This window comes from Athene noctua, chromosome 16 (genome assembly GCF_965140245.1).
Source record: "Athene noctua chromosome 16, bAthNoc1.hap1.1, whole genome shotgun sequence".
Lineage (NCBI taxonomy): Eukaryota > Metazoa > Chordata > Aves > Strigiformes > Strigidae > Athene > Athene noctua.
Window position 1 is genome coordinate 8,664,695 of NC_134052.1, and position 16,290 is coordinate 8,680,984.

Below are 16,290 nucleotides of genomic sequence, written 5' to 3' on the forward strand. Positions count from 1 at the left end.
CTTCTTGGTCCTTACCTCGCTCATTTTCCCTCTTCTCATCTTCCCTGCGCCAATTCATAGCGTCCACATTCTTTCGTCGTTCTCTCTCATCCTGTCTCCACCGCTTCTTGATATCTTTGTCCTTAACTTGCTCATTTTCTCTCCTCTTCTCATCATCCCTGTGCCATTTTATTGTTTCTGCATTTTTCTGCGGCTCCACGCTTCTTTTGAGATAGTCTTGTCGCCTCCTCCTCTTTTTTAACATATCCCTTTCCCTGGCACGAGCCTGCTTTTCTTTCTGGGAAAGAAAAGCTTTACGGGGCATCATGAGCTGCTGCTGTACCTGTAATAATATCGTATCCATGGAATAATATACTATACATGCACTCAGTCAGGCACCAACAACTCTCATTTGGAGCTGAATACTTAAAATAGTAAGCCAAGAAAATTTACTGCTTCTTCTCTTTCCTTCATAACCCCCTGCTAGCTCCGTATTAGATAATGACAGGCAAGTCGCTGCGTTCGGCTCCGGGCACAACACCTAACTGGCACCTCTGCAGTTGGCCCACATCCAACATTGAAAAGTCAACCCCCTAAAATCCCGGGCCTAAGCAGTAAGATTTCCTTCCCCTCCCCCTTACAACTCCTCCCACAGAGGTTTTAGCAGCCACTTAGCCATTGCTACTTGGCATTGAAGGAACAGGCTGATAGGAGAGTTGTGAAGGAAACTTGTGAATGTTCAAACCTTAGTTTCTTCTGTTAGTGGAGATCCACATTTAATAAAACTTATTTATTTTTTCAGACCTCCATCTCTACCAAATTTGGTTGAAAACGGCCAACTTTTTTTCTTGGCTGGGAGGAGGGAAGAGAAGATTAGGAGACAAGCCACAATCTGAAAAATCATATAAGCTTTTTTTCCTTGGGAAACCTGGCCAAAACATTTAACTGCAGTTAACAAAGTTAAGTCCTGACTCATCTACTCAAAACTTCCTCCAAGTATGTTATGTCTTGCTATTCACAAGAACAAAGGAAAAAAGAATGTGACTATTTACTTGGAGTTTCTGCTGATAAATAGGGGGTTTGTTTTTTTGTTTTGTTTTTACAGAGGTGTCAGTGAAGACTACCTTTTAACAAATCGTTCTACTTTGTCATTTCTCTGTAGTCATCCAACACATTCACATCTTTAAATTTATTGGTGTTAACATCTGCATTTTGAAATAATGGAAAACAAAACAGACCACAGAAAGAATTTACTCTATTGCTATTATCCTTTAAATACTTTTCTGTAGGCATTGAGCAACGGTTCAGAAATATCAAACTGCAGTTGTGGCCCAGGTTTGGAGTTTTTGGTTTGGTTTTGAATTTTTGTTTAGAAGAGTTTTGCAGAGGTCTAATAAAAATGAAAACTGGAGAAAGGACAAAATTACTAGATTAGAATACTTAAGCAAAGCCTAAAACAAAATGAAACAAATGTACTTTTAAAATTTAGCTACCTTATGGAAAGCACTTGTTCCCAGCATGCAATACTCCATCTTTTTCCTACAGAAAAAGCAATGTTTCAAACCCTTATTCTAAAAGCTGTTCCTTTTCCCTACATGATACACCGCCCCACACACTTAAACCCACTACTCTAGTCCATTGGCTTTGTTAAATACGTATCATGATCCCATGGTTTTCATTCCAATAATTCAACCCCAAATTCTTAATATCCATAATAATACCAAAAGGGAAGGGCTGCAGCAGAGTGAAACAGCATAATCAAAAAAATGCATGCAGTTTGGTAACAAGTTAGTGCATAAAATTCAGATTATGCTAAAAATTACTTCATTAAAACGTGTGGGATAGCTCTCTACTAGACAGCCTGTTTTTATTATTAAATATTTCTCAGTAAGAGTTAGCCTTAAAATCAGAAAACAATGAGAATCCAGTATCAACATCATCAGTGCAACCTAGACACTGTAAATATTTAAAGTAATTTCTCTATTGGCTGTATGCCAGTACCAGATTACTGTTTACTAGACCAAACTTAACTTATTAACTTTTTAAATGGACATTATAATTTTAACAGTAACCCAATTTTATTCCAATAACAATAGCACAAGTAAAATTTAAATCATATTTCATGCAAATGATTCTTTTCCCTCCCACCCCCAGACAAGTACCAACATTTAAAATCTGTCATTTAAAATAAACTCTTTTGGGACTAATTGTTATATTTTCTTTCATTTGTGGATTTTTTTTCTGTTTTATTGTTGGGTATTTTTTCCCCTTTGGCTTTATCTTCTCACTGTTGTTAACTACAGGATTCCTCCCTCCCCTCTCTTTATACATATCCCAACCCACTTTGACAGACCAATTTATAGACAAATGATAGAAAATATCTTAATGAAAACCATTTCAGTTAAATTTCCAAAATGAAACATTTCAATTGAGATTCAAATAAGAAATGTCAGATTCTAAGGAATAACTTAAAGGGACATCCAACTTAAATTATCTATCTTTGAACTTCCATATCACAAGTCACAGGCTTTTCCACAGTTCATTTCAGCATAAGAGAGTACTTCAGGCAGTCTGGTCACTTCTCCTGCAGTCAAAATCATCTTTCACTTTTGCCTCTGTTGGTTTTAATAAACCAAAAGAGGGGTGAAAATTTTAAACCAGGAAACTAATTAATGTGCAGTAAAGCTGCCAGACTGATTGAGCTCAAAGCCGTCCCCCCCTCCCCAGTTTTTCTAGAGTTCAAGTTGGTGTTCCTTTAAGTTGTCCAAACATCAGAAGTAAACAATCAGAACTATCCTTTCAACTATTTTTGCCCATACTTTTACAAAAGAACATCTTAACTCTTCCCAATCTATTCAGTACATATTATGAGGCATTTACCTCCAAAATTAATGGTGCTTGGGCGTCTCAGACTCATTGGACAAGTTTCATGCAAAAGCCTCCAAAAATAATTCTCCTTCCAGAACGCCCACCTCAGCGATTATATTACACCTACTGTGTGAGGCCAAAGCCCGGACATAGAAGAAGGATCATATCCTGCTGTACAAAACAAAGTGTTAAAGACAAGAGATAAGAAATGTAATAAGGGCAATCTTACATTTATAACGTACATTTCATTGCGAAGGACTCCAGAGCTAATTATAAACCACATTTACTGTACCTTTACTGACCTGGAGCTACTGTAGCATGCACTCCAGCAAGTTAACAGTGCTGCAGGGAGTTTTAGCAGGTTTGTGGCTTAAACAGTAAATTCCGATGGGTGATGCTACCTGAGGAATGTTTTAGTGCTCAAATTTCAAATAAATTACCCAATTCAGAAATCCAGCAGGATACAGAGAGGAAGGCTCCCATTCACACTTCATACAACCTTTGGTCTGAAGTGTTTAGGACCTCAGTTTACACTTCATCTGAGCTATCAGTACCAGCAGCATAGCTACACTCTGTGCAGATGAGGTAAACTTAGTAAAATACCAACAGCACTTCCTTGTACAGGTATTTTTTCCTAGAAAGTTCCCATACAAACATTCCCACCTTAAATTACAAGACTATGGCAGACCAAACAGGTGACACTTCTGTCAGCCAGGACCCTGGGGATAAACATTCATTTGGGAAGTGTTCAGATTAAAGTGTTCAGTCACAATGCTGCTAGGAGGATGTGAAGTAAACTGTTTTGGGTAATGACATGTAAATGATTATGCTTCTGTAGGAAGACTGATACCTCTTCCAACTCGCATCACCCATGGACAGAAACTCAGTCTTGAACAGACTGGAAACACAAGACATAACATTAGTATCATAGAGTCTGGAACAACCAAATCTAGTTTATAAAAGCAAAATTTGTTGAGTCATAATTACTCTTCCAACTAATAATGGCTTTTACTGTTTAAAATTGTTAGATCTCAATCTCTGTTGATTATTCAAACAGAACATCGACAGTTTAAAGTACAGATTATTTTTCTTGAGCAAATATGATTTCAACAGAAGATACTAAAATGTTCTAAGAAATTTAAAAAGTCAAAATTCTTAAAACACTTCACATTGAAGCAAAACTGAGTATTACATATGCTCTAACAAGACCACTAGCCACATCTTCAAACAGGTAAGGATAATGGGTTATTTTGATTCATAATGGATTATTTTCTAACTAGGAAGTAAAATTTGTGTCCCTGTATTTCTACTGAGTCCAAATTACCTCTCTCCCACTGACTCCTTGCAGAACGCGCACTTCTGGATGAGGACCGATCTGCCCTGAGAGCAGACCAGTGACAATTAGCTATCAGTCTGAAGATACAAACACTGAGCACAGAGAAACACTTCATCCCATACTGGGCCTCCCGAAGACTGAGTATCATTTCCCTACATTATGTTGCTGATGAGAACCACCAAGCATCTGGCATTTTTCTGACTTTATATAATCCAAAATTCTTTTATTTTAGCCCTTATTTTGCTAGTATTTTAAGTTGAAGTTGTTCTTGGTTTACATATAACAGCACAACATAGTAGCATGCATCAGAGCTGACACAGCAGCTGTTATGCTCCTGGACAAAATGAAACAAGACTGTTAGTTTCTTGATACCATGCTTTTTATCTCCCTATTCCGACTGCATTTAAAATTCGGTCTACTTTGAACAATTTGCCCAGCTAACTGCATTTAATAGCATGCTCTAAAAAGCCAGACATGTAATGGATTTGCAAAGAAGGCTGTGAGTGCAACACTGAGTGAATCTGTTAAAATACAAGAAAATTAACCTATGGTTCCCACAGCAATAGAAAAGCAGCTTCCTCATGTATGCAGGTTAAACAATGCTATATAGTATGATGGCATATAACACACTATATCCACAAGGACAACGGATGGCCTGTCCCTGCAGCAATGCAGAGGCTGGGACTGTGGGACCTGACAATTCCAGGACAGCTGAGCAAAGAACAGTCATAGTCAGGAAGCAGAAAGGTATCTCAGAGAAGAACGACCAAATCAAAAATACCAGGAGCAGAAACATCAGGGAGAACAGAGAAGTTGGAAGAGCTGAAAACTACCGAAAACTTCCCTGTAAAGGTAAGAGTTACAATTATATATCTCCTCTCCCTGCACAGTCAATAAAGAGTCCACTCCCAACATGTCTATCACTGGCTTACATTAAGCATTTTTACTTTATTCTGTTGGACTCGTCTCTTTCCTCCTTATTTAAGCATTTCTGGCCTAGTTTTCAGAGGGCTGTGCACCCACATCTTCCCTGAAGGTAATGAGATTTGCAGTTCAACAGCACATCTGAAATGCCAGACAACTAAGAGCTCATTTTTCAAGTCCGCTATAATCCTAGGATGGAGGCTGTTTTGTAACACCATGTGCTCTATTCTCATGGCAACATTTTAAATAGACAGCACTTCCTCAGCCTTATCTGCCGAACCATCGGCAACACGGAGCTCCTGCCCATGTAACATGATGGTCTTCAGCTAACTTTGGTCTAACAAACACCTCTCAACTCCAGCCAGATAATTCTGTGTGCACAGCTGCCATGTTAGACCCAGCACTTAAACGCAACCTTAAGCTAGCACATCAGTGAGCACAAGCTCCCAAGCACTTTAACTTGTTGCTATATCCACAGTCCTTTAACTTGTGTCTATATCCAAAACAGGACTAGGCACATTAAAAAGATACAAAGTGAACAGAAATCCCAAATCAAACCATCTAGAAAACCTGTCATGTTGCTTTAAAACTAAGACTATTGGAACTGGAGAAAATGGACAAATGTTATTTTTCTATCTGGTCAAAGCATTGTAAAAACTTTTGCAGCACTGTGCACATGCAACCACTCCATCTCCCCCTCACAGTCAAATAGTCTACTTCTTCAAAGTCCCTTTGTCAAAAAAAAGAATTTTAAAAAAAAATTAAAATCACTTCAGATATTAGATCAGCTACCTCCAAAAAGATTTCAAGTTGTGTGTCAAACAAAAAGGACCGTTTCACACCACTTCTCTGGACATCCCGTGTAAATATTGCTTCAGGAGAGGAGGTAAGTCCATCTAAAACATGGTAATAAAAAAACCCACTTAAAATCCTTTGGAGGAAATTCTTAGGCTAAAAACCTTAACATGCTGTATCAGTGGTTATATGCCATTTTCAGCAAGGGCTTATGAAACTGTTTTAATCTCTTTTTTTCTGGAGCTTACTGTCTAGCTTCAGCTTGGTGACTCTTGCACTAAGAATTCCAACTTCCCATCACAGGAAAAACTTCTATGTAAGACATTTCCAGTGAAAGGAATCGGTAAGGCTGATATGTTTTACTCTCCATTCATCTTTTATTTAAAGGTTAAAAAACTATCTTCTGCAGTCCAGCAGACAGGGATCTTCTAAGTCGTTCACACACATCTCATTCTTGCTCGATTTCTGGAATTTTCCACTGGTGGCAGAAGCTCCATCTGGTGGGTGTGTACACTAACTGCAAAACTGAAAGGGAATTAACTATTTCCTTATCAACTTTTTGTTTAGTAGTAAAAGTTCTGTATGCTGTGTAATTTCTATGTCCCAATATAAAATGCAAAACAGCCAAATTCTGATTGCTCTGGGAACCACAACTCCTTATTTCTATTCTTGATGACTAATCTGCTACCTCACACTCTGCTGGGAATTTCTGATGGGTTTTCTTATTTTGATGTCACGGGCTAAAGTATGTTAAAGAATGCTGTTAGCTAAATTTGAATGTTTTCTGAAGAAGGACCTTTTGAACACACATGATAAAAAACACATCAATTCTGGCCATCTCAACTGCATTCTGACAAGCAGTTTTAAATTGCATCCATTCTCTAGGGCATGCTATACTTCAGTGCATACAAAAATTTAAATTAGAGGCACTAGCAGCTCAAGAAGTAGGCTTACACACCTACTGCCATCTTAAATAATATCTTTTGTGGCTGTTCAAGATCTCCAAAGATAAATGTTTATATGTATCCACACATGTACAGTGCAATCAATATGAAATACACATACTCAGTATGACAGCCTTGCTTGTTTAGGGCTATTTCTTAAAGATTTCAGTTTGAAATGTAATAAAGCCTGCACATCTTGCTGAAATTTGAAATCCAGACTGGAGATCATTGAAGCACGAAGGATATTATTTGCTTACACCATGATATCCACACTTCAGTGATCAGGAAAAAAGACTGCATGAATATGCTCTACAATTCCAAAATAATCCTCATCTAGATTGTAGCTAAGCATGAACAATTCCAGAATAAAAATTATTTTGGAAATAGAAGCACGTTTCATGAATTAGCAGCTACCATTTAAAATCAAGAATCATCTTGAAATTTTCAATCCAAAGCTCACAAAAACATCTGTATAATTAAACAAAGCGGCATAGAAGTCTCTGTAAAATGTACAAGCATGTAATCGATATACACATAATTTATGATTGGATTGCACTGATTGTGAAACTGCAATCAGATGAGACTGCAACTGAAAAATGGGAGTCCTGTCTTCTCTGTGTCATGTTTTCCTGACATCACCCTGTGTCAACAGCCAGAGCAGAGACCTGATCCAAGTGAACACGAGTGTTTTTCAAGCAGAGCAGTTCCTTCACTCACCCAAACAGAAGTGCTAGGACTCGTACAAATAAGGTGGCAGGAAATGTGGCTCATGCCACCCCTTCCAGTGGCAGCACAGACACAGATATATTTAAACCAATAGTGAAACTGCATCCCTTAGTGTGTCCTAACTAGTAAAATGCATTGCTTGCATGCTGCTATAAGTGGCAGAACAAATCAACGAACAAAAGAGAGCATACAAATACTTTTACAAGCTCATCCAAAACCCTGCCAATACATGCTTTCTCAGATAGTAGATATATTAGATATTGAAGGGATCTCACCAACTGGCTAGCATCTGAGTATTTAAAGTGTAAAAATAGTCAGTGAAGTAGGCTGATGCTAATTGTTTTTCCTTTGCCTTACCACTTCACACGCTATGCACAAATGATGGCACTACACAATTGGGTAAAGTCTGTAAACAAGAGCTTAAAATCAGTCTTACCACTTCTTACCTCTTTCCCTTTCTGTCTAAGCATAGCTCCCAAGTGTTCCAATCCCTGACTACATTCCAGCGTTAATCCACCTCAGCTACTGCTGTCTTCAGTCTGACTCAGGAACCTTCGATATTCAAAAGGCTTCATAGCAGCAGGAATAGGGAAACAAAACAAAAAACAAAACAAGATAAAAAACTTAAATTTGACTTTTCAGGGGGGAAAAAAAACACTTTAAAACAATTATTTTGCCTACTTAGATTTCAAGAGACATTTTGCCCCCTTACTGTTGCTGCTATGAATCCGCATCACTGACAACTTCTTTGGCCCAGCTGCAGCACAAGATAAGAACTATCAGATCCAGAGTCACATCAGAAAGCAATATACAGAAGAGGTAAAAAGGGGTGAAAGAAAGAATGCCTGAAGGCTGAGGCCTGAAAGAGAGGAGCTGGGGATAGGGAAGACGCATCAAATGGTGTAGCCAGGCTTGAGAGCAGGCCCTTTTCCTACATTTAAATGACTGGATAAGCTGAAGTGGACAGGCTGTTTACACAGTTATTTAGTTTCTATTCCATGTAAATGGTTTTAGATACTACTCCCAAAGTAGATCTTAAATGAAACATTCTGCCACGCTATCTGGATAGTCAAGAACCTGCATGTGTGATGTGTTCATAGAAACCCAACAGCCAGTATCAGCTTTCATCCAAGTCATCTTTAATACCACCTTAAAAAAAAAAGGATATAAATGGTGGTAACTGAAAGTGACTCACTGCTGAAAAAATGGTATTTATTCCATTCTTATTCAAAACCATCAACCGTCATACACATTCAAAAGCACTAATGCGAAATAAGAGTGAGACACTAAATTCAAGCCTCATGTTTGCCTTTCAACATCAACTAGCTACAGTGAAGCTCTGAACAATGTAGTTTTCTCCTTGAGGCATATGGCCCTCAGGTAGAGAAATATGAGTTACACCCTCTCTAAAAATGTCTTTATTCAAATCTAGAACATGTATTCAGTTTTTATACCAGATCTAAGTACTTCCTGAAAGCTCAAAATGAAGAGGTCAAGTTGGCCATCCTGACTAGAAAAGCAAGGGCCTTCTTCCCAAAATGTGTCAGGTGATCAAAACAAACCTTCTACATATACAGGAAGTATGGGATTTAAAAAAAACCAAAACAACAAACCAACCCTAAATTAACATAACCGGGAGTTCCTTTTCTTACAATGTGTATGCAAGCATTTACATTACATTATCCTTAGACCAGCGCCTTTTACTCTCATCTCCATTGCTTATACTATTACTAGGAAATATACACTTGTATAAACATATTTATTTATATGAGCAGAACTACCTCCACATTAACAATTACACTGTTTCAATTATGTGAATACCATTACAATTATGCTAATAAAAAACCATACCCTATATAAAAATCTAAGCATAGAGCAGGTGTTAATTTAATATAATTAAAAATACCGTAATGCCTGTTTAGATTCAGGCCAGAGTCAGCTGTTATCCTTTTTAAAGAAGCATGTTACATGCATGTTAAAAAAAAATCCCAGCCAACACAGCATTATTAATATATAAACTCAGCAGAACTAATAACTTTAAAAATGCCCCATCTTTGCCCATGTTGCTAAAGCAAATCAAATGACACCTGTGGACCACACTAATCAGCTGATCAATCGCAGCCCTATAAGCTAGTCACTGCCTCCCTCCTGGCAGCCATGTCCTACAGACTTTACACTATGATCTTCATCATATCTGATGCCGTTTTGTTTGTTCCCAATGTATAAAATTTTGTCTCTCTCAAACCAACTTCAAGTAGTGAAGCAAAGATAACTTCCCCTTTCTGAAAAAAAAAACCAACCCCAAACCAAAACCACCACACAAACCCCCCAATTAAATTTCCTATCGAGCTGCTAAATCTTATTTGCAGCCATCTCAAAATAAACACATTAACACCTGAGCACTGTCTTTGTTCCCACAGAATAATTTGTTCCAAATTCCTTCTTCACATCAATGAAATCAGCTGCCATCTTAATAAAAAGTTATAAAATACACATTTGGACTATATGACTTTTGACTACTGATAAGATTCTGATACGTTTATGTATTCCAGGAATGCTACTTCAAATTTTAATATTTACTTTCATTATTTACTATTATTATAGAGTGGTAAAGCTAGGGTGGGAATAATCATCTATTATTCACTCCACAGTGTGTCAGAAGCACAACTTACCTTCCACAGAAAATTTGTATGTGCATTCATTTAGAATTTAATAGTGATTTCAGTAACTGTAGGATTCACCTAACAAATGATACTTTATACTATTAAAGCTTAATTAAAATGCTGTTGTAAGTGACACATACCAATTCTGAAAATGCTAATGGGCATCTTCTGACAACTGGTAACTTCTATCCTACGTATACAGAAAAAAATGTAGTTATTCATCTCATCCTGAAGAACACATACAGTCTTCCTAGATGTTTTGTTTATGCAGCTGATGTTTAACACTGTAGGGTACGAACTTTCCGAACAGTCAGGAAGTTCCTCTCCTGTGAAGGTTCATCATTCCTAAGCACTCTGAGCAGCACCACTTATCTGTCTCACCTACAGTAAAAAAAACACCTTTCACCTTCCCCACCCCTTGCGTATACAAACATCCCCTCCTAAAACTTAACACAAATGATCTTACAAGCTCTTAATGACTGTAAAGCTCTAGTAGTTCCACACAATATACTTCTAAGCATGAACAGTAGTAACTGAAAGAGATGCTTTCTGTAAACCTGTCTAATGGACCATCAATTCAGGTTAAAAAAAAAAAAAAAAAAAAGAATGATGGGGCACTAAAAAGATATGTTTACAATGATCTCAGAGACTTGTCCCCAAACACTGGAAGCATCTAATTTCTATTAGAAACCAACAAGTAATTTTAAAAAGTTAATTAAGAATTAATATTAATTTTAGTAAAGGGCAGCTTACTATTAAAAAAATAGTACAAAATCATTTAGCTTAGTATTATTTTTGGATGAGAACATGTTACTCATTCTGTGTCAAAAAGGACACCTATTTTGATGACGTTTATTTAAATATTTGCTGCAATAATCTTCAGGAAAGGTAACAATCAGACTACAACCAATCAGCCTCAAGTGCAAATTTATTAACAATAGGATGTTTCTCTTCTGTTGTCTCTTTTTAATGTTTTAAGATTTCAACACATATCACGGTAATGTTGATCTGCTGATATCAAACTGCTGCCCAACATCTGCAAATGCACACCTATAAAAAGGAACTAAGCTTTGGTTTTGTTATTAAAAGAAAAAAAGTTTTCCCGTTTTTTTATACAGGGTGATCTATCTTTCTCACCTAGAAACATGGCAACTTGTAATTATTACAGTTACCAGAGTCCCCAAGTTGAAGTTTTTCCAAGTAGCTGAGACCCTGCAAGAGGAAACAACGCTGGTGGCCTGAGACACATACAGGCTGTACTACACAGGAGCCAGCTAAGGTTGGTCCATTCCTACCCTGACAGGTAGGAATCGTGTCTCCATTAGCTCACACCTTGCACCTCCGAACAGAAATAGAAAATAGCAGTAAAAATAGAGATACAGCTAGTAAAAACAACCTTAGAAAAGGGGATTTCTCTAAAGGGAAGGAAAACCTTTTTCACACCTACCAAACAGCTTAAATATATCCAATAAACAAAGAATACCAAAACGTCAAAGCGCCTGTTACCGGGACTCTCCCTGTGGCCCCAGACAAAGCACTCGGTGCTTTAACCAACGCCTCACACTGTAAGTTTGCACCGCTGCAGCCATGCGCTCACAATGTGCGAAAAAAGCCATGCAAGTTCATACCGCAAACGGCACGGCAACCAAGTTTTGAGACAATCACGAACATCCTCCACAGAACCTCGCAAAACCGCCCCAAATCCTCCATGTGCTCCAGGCCCCCTCCCCAACCTCCCGCTCTCCCAGCGCGGGCTCCCACCCCTCCCCTGCCGCCCCCCGCCCCCCCCTTCCCCCCCCCATAGGCACGGCCCGAGGCGAGGCGGCTCCGAGAGGACACCTGGAGCGTGGCGGGGCCCTCCCGGCGGCGGGGCCGTCCCGGTGCTGGGGCCGCAGCCGCCGCTGAGCGCCCGCCGCGCCGCCGGCCCTGCCCCGCCGCCCCCCCGCCCGCCGCCGCAGCCCTGCCCGGCGCGGGGAGGGCGCCCCCTGCCGCCTCCCTGGCCGCGCCGCGCGCTGGCTGCGGTGCATTTTGGGTGGGGGCTGGTATTTTTCTACCACGGCCATAAACGGGGAGCAACAATACGGATTTAACGGGGGGTGGGGGGGCACCGCTACCATCGCGTACGCCGCGGTACTTGTTTGGGAAATCTGTTTCCCCCCCCACACACACACCCCCCCCAACACACCGCCTCCTCCACCCCCGGGCTGCAGCCGCCAAGTGAAAGGGGTGCGTGACAAGGGGGGTGCAGCTCCCGACGCCTGAGCGAGGCTTTCGGGTTTGATTTCCCCCGCCTTTGTCTGAGAAACGGCTGTGGGTAACTATAGCCCTGGGTAGGGAAGGGAGGGAGGGATGGGTGAGTCAACGTTGCTCCATCCTGCAGCTGGTGCTCGGCTCGGGGTACCGGCCGCGGATCGCGCCTCCTCCCGCAGGCACCGGCGCCTCGGCCGCCGGAGGGAGGCTGCTCCCCATTCATCGCACGGCAGCCGGCGCCGCTCTCCGACCTCGCTCCGACGCCAACTCCGCCGGCGGGGACCCGCGCCCGGCTGCCGGCACACGCTGCCCACAGCGCCGGGATGCCGGGAGCCGTTCCCCGGCTCCTCATCCCGTTCACTTCACCTTACCGCCAGCGCGGCCCTCGCCATCACGGCCGCTCCCGGGACATCCGTGTGTGGTCCCCCCCGCCGGGAGGGGGAAGGGAGGAGGCTGGGACTGCATCTGCCGCGCGGGCCCCGGGCAGGAGGGAGGGAAGCCGGCAGCGTAGCGGTGCCCGCAGCCGGCCGGAGAGGAGCCGGTCTCCCCCGAGGCGGCGAAGTCTCTTCAACATGTGTGCGGCCGGGGGAGGGGGCCCGCCCGCCAACTCCGCAGCCCGCCCCGGCCGCAGCGGGCACGGGCGGCGGGCACGGCGCGGGGGGCTCCTGCCCCTCGGGGCGGGCGCGGGACTCCCGCCCCGCCGCCGGGGTTGGGGGACGGGGCTGCCGGGGGCCGCAGGCCCGCCGGGCGGAGGGAGGGAGGGAGGGAGAGAGGGGGCGGGCGGGGGCTGCCCCCGCCCGGGTCGGACCGCGGACTCACGCACACACCTACCTGACTGGGGCTCTCCTCAGCAGCGAGGGCGGGCGCTCCCCCGGCACCTCTGGCTGGGGGGGGGGTGGGGGGTGCGCGGAGCTGCCTCCCTGGCGCCGCCCGGGTCCCTGGGCGGGCGGGCGGAGCGGAGCCGGCGGCAGCGGCGCGGGGGAGACAAAGGGGGCTGGATGGCGGGGGGGCGAGTGTGCGGGGGGTGGCCTATGGTGAGCGGGTCCCGGGGGGCGGGGGCGGCGGCGGCAGCGGCTTCACTGGGCTCGGTCCCCGGGGCGGGGGGTGTGGGGCTCTGGGGCGGGCGGGGGGGGGGTGGGGGGGGTGGGGGCTCCCTGGGCGCCCTGCAGACAATACAGCCGGGTCCCTCCTGCCCAGAACCTGCCCTGGCCAAGATGGCGGCCGAGAAAGAGCGGAAGTGACGCGAGACTCTCATTAGCATACGGGACTCATTGTCCGGCGGGAGGGGAGGGGGCCGCGCCCCGGGGGGGAGGGGGCCCGGGCCCCCCTGGATTCCCGCCGGCCTGGCCCCCATCCCGCCCCGCGGGCCGCGCCCCGGCCGCGGCGGGCGGGCGGGCGGGTTACATAACCCCGCCGGGCGGGGGGCGCTCTCGCGAGAGAGCCAGAGAGAGCCGCCGGCGGCGGCGGGATCTACCCCAGCCCCGCTAGGAGGCGCCGCGCCCTGCGGCTGGGTCCGGAGAGGGAGCTGACGCCGCCCGGTTATCCCTCCGCCGCCCCCAGCCGGGACTACATCCTGTCCTGAGGGGCCTCCGCCGCCGGGGCGGGGGCACGCGCCTGGCGAGCCGCGCGCCCACGTGACCGCGGTGCGCGCACGTGACCGCGCGGCCGGGAGCAGACGGTCTCGTGCCGAGCGGCGGCGGCGGAGCCGCCTCAGGGCGCGCCCGCCCCGCTCCGCCGCCGCCGCCGGGCCGCAGCCCGCCCCCGGGGCGGGGCGGGGACACCCCGCGCGCGGCGGCCCCCGGGGACCGGGGCCCCGCCCCGCCCGGCCCCGCCCGGCCCCGCCGCCCACCGCCGCGGGGGAGCCCCCCGTCGCCCGCGCCGCGCTTCACACCATGGACAGCGCAGCCGGCGGCGCCGCCAGAGGGGCGGCGGTCGCCGTTCCCGCCGCGGCGGCCCGCCCCGAGCGGCTGGGCGGGCGCCGGGAGCCGCCCCGGGCCCGGGCGCGCCCTTCCAGAGCCGTGGCACCCCTCTGCAGGACGGCCGGCGGCGCCCGAGCCCGGGCCCGGGGTAAGCCGCACGCCGGGCTCGGCCGACGGGAGGGAGGCTTCGAGTGAGGCGACGGCTCTTCGAAGCGCCTCGTTAGGGTCACGCACGGCTAAATCTGCCCAGGACTGTTCCAGGACTAGTCGGGGCGTTTGGTGCGGTGACTGAGGATGTGTGTGACTTAGCACTGCTGCTCTCTGAAACCTAGACTTCCCATGTTTTGGCTTAACTTACTGAGGGCACGCAGTCGCCCAAAGGTGGGTGCGTGTCCTGTTCCTGGCGAGCTTCGTGCATACGCGTTCACACGCACGTACGCGGCGGATGGGTGATTGACTTCACAAGTGCCATTTCAGAGCAGTAACGTCTGGATCATGACGAGACTCCACATGCGATTCTTCCTTGTGGATCAAGACAAACATGCTCAAGATCTCTTCAGCAAACAAGGCCCAATTCTACAGCGCAGTAAAAAAAAAAAATTCTACAAGTGAAAGGGAACGACAGCTTTTGTTATTTCAAAAATACACAAACCACTTGAAGGATGAAGTAAAGCATAATTCTTTCCATCCTCAGCATTCAAAACCTTTCTGGCTCAGAGTCACACATATTATAGTTAAGCCTTACAATACTAGAAAGAAAAGTCCATGTTTCCAGATAATTGCCTGAAGTATAAAAGCATAGAAACGTTGTCATAAATTACTTAGATTTCATAAAACTCAAGGGTCTCCTACATTTTCAAGTGACTGACACCCTGAAAATGTCTACAGTGCTGTGTTTATCACAATTCACGTAAATAGCTTTTATGAAGAATTTAGTGACATTTTATTGTATTTGTTAGCTTGCTTTAAGACTTTCTGGTTCGGCAGAATTTAGAAGTATGCTATTTGTCACCGTCTGCAAATCACACCTCTGTTTCACCAGGTACTTTCATGGTATCTTCACATTAGTGGTCATAAGAAGCAGTAAGTCACGGAAAGAGTCTGTCTTTTATAACAGAAGGGAAATACCCAAAATTTACCTGCAAAAACAAAGCCTGTGCTTTAGTATTGAAAGGGTTTCTAGAACTGAGGTACTTAAAAGTTCCTCTGAGATATACATATGTGAAATATGTCTCAACCAAGGAAAGGAAAGAAAGCTGGTTTGGTTTTTTCTGTAATGACTTCAGTTTGCCCTCCAAGAGTGGATGTCTTTTCTTTGATGGCACAATTAAGAAAGTATGTTGGAAACACATTTCTGAAATGCTGTTAAGTCAGTACCACATCCAGAAGCTATCCACTAACTTCATGGCCACTCAAGCCAGTTTGATTGCGATCAACTGAAATACACAACCACAAACAAACTTCAGGTCCTTCCCATTTCAAGACTACAAGGTAAGGCACCGCTGACCACTTTTTAGCAATCACTTACTAGTGGTGCATTATAACACACCTTTACTAACTTGTCTCATACAGGTCAGACTTATGTTTTCCTCTTAATTTAAATTTTAGAAGAAAGGGAGAAAAGTCTGCAGCACATTTAATACACTATTGTTACACACCTTCCTTCTTTCTGAAAGAAGAAAACAAACCATGATGATAAACGACTCTAAAAGGTTTGGAGTGAATAATGGTAACTACTGCAGTTGCCTCACCTACTGAGAGTTGTCTGTCCATATGATGCTTTTGGTTGTACAGAAGAATGCTTAACTGAGAAAATGAATTGTGGTAACAGAAAAGAGAAATGGAAGGTAGCAAATGCCAATTTAGATTTGTGGCTGCAAGACATT

The 16,290-nt window shown here is 44.7% G+C and overlaps 1 protein-coding gene across 5 annotated transcripts in view; it reads right to left on the bottom strand.

Moving 5' to 3' along the window:
• Window positions 1-13,548, bottom strand: part of ADNP (activity dependent neuroprotector homeobox) — a 32,541-nt gene extending 18,993 nt beyond the window's left edge. Inside the window, exons 1-5 of one of the 5 annotated variants that reach the window (XM_074920658.1) lie at window positions 13,317-13,548; window positions 8,019-8,141; window positions 2,860-3,015; window positions 1,473-1,518; window positions 16-322 (exon numbers count right to left, since the gene is read on the bottom strand). In XM_074920658.1, the coding sequence (XP_074776759.1) occupies window positions 16-322; window positions 1,473-1,511 (346 nt within the window). In that variant the 5' untranslated portion in view covers window positions 1,512-1,518; window positions 2,860-3,015; window positions 8,019-8,141; window positions 13,317-13,548. Of the gene's footprint in view, window positions 1-15; window positions 323-1,472; window positions 1,519-2,859; window positions 3,019-8,018; window positions 8,142-13,316 lie in introns of all 5 variants that reach the window. The other 4 variants (XM_074920656.1, XM_074920659.1, XM_074920657.1 and 1 more) reach the window with 4 other exon arrangements.
• Between the last annotated feature and the right edge of the window lie 2,742 nt (window positions 13,549-16,290).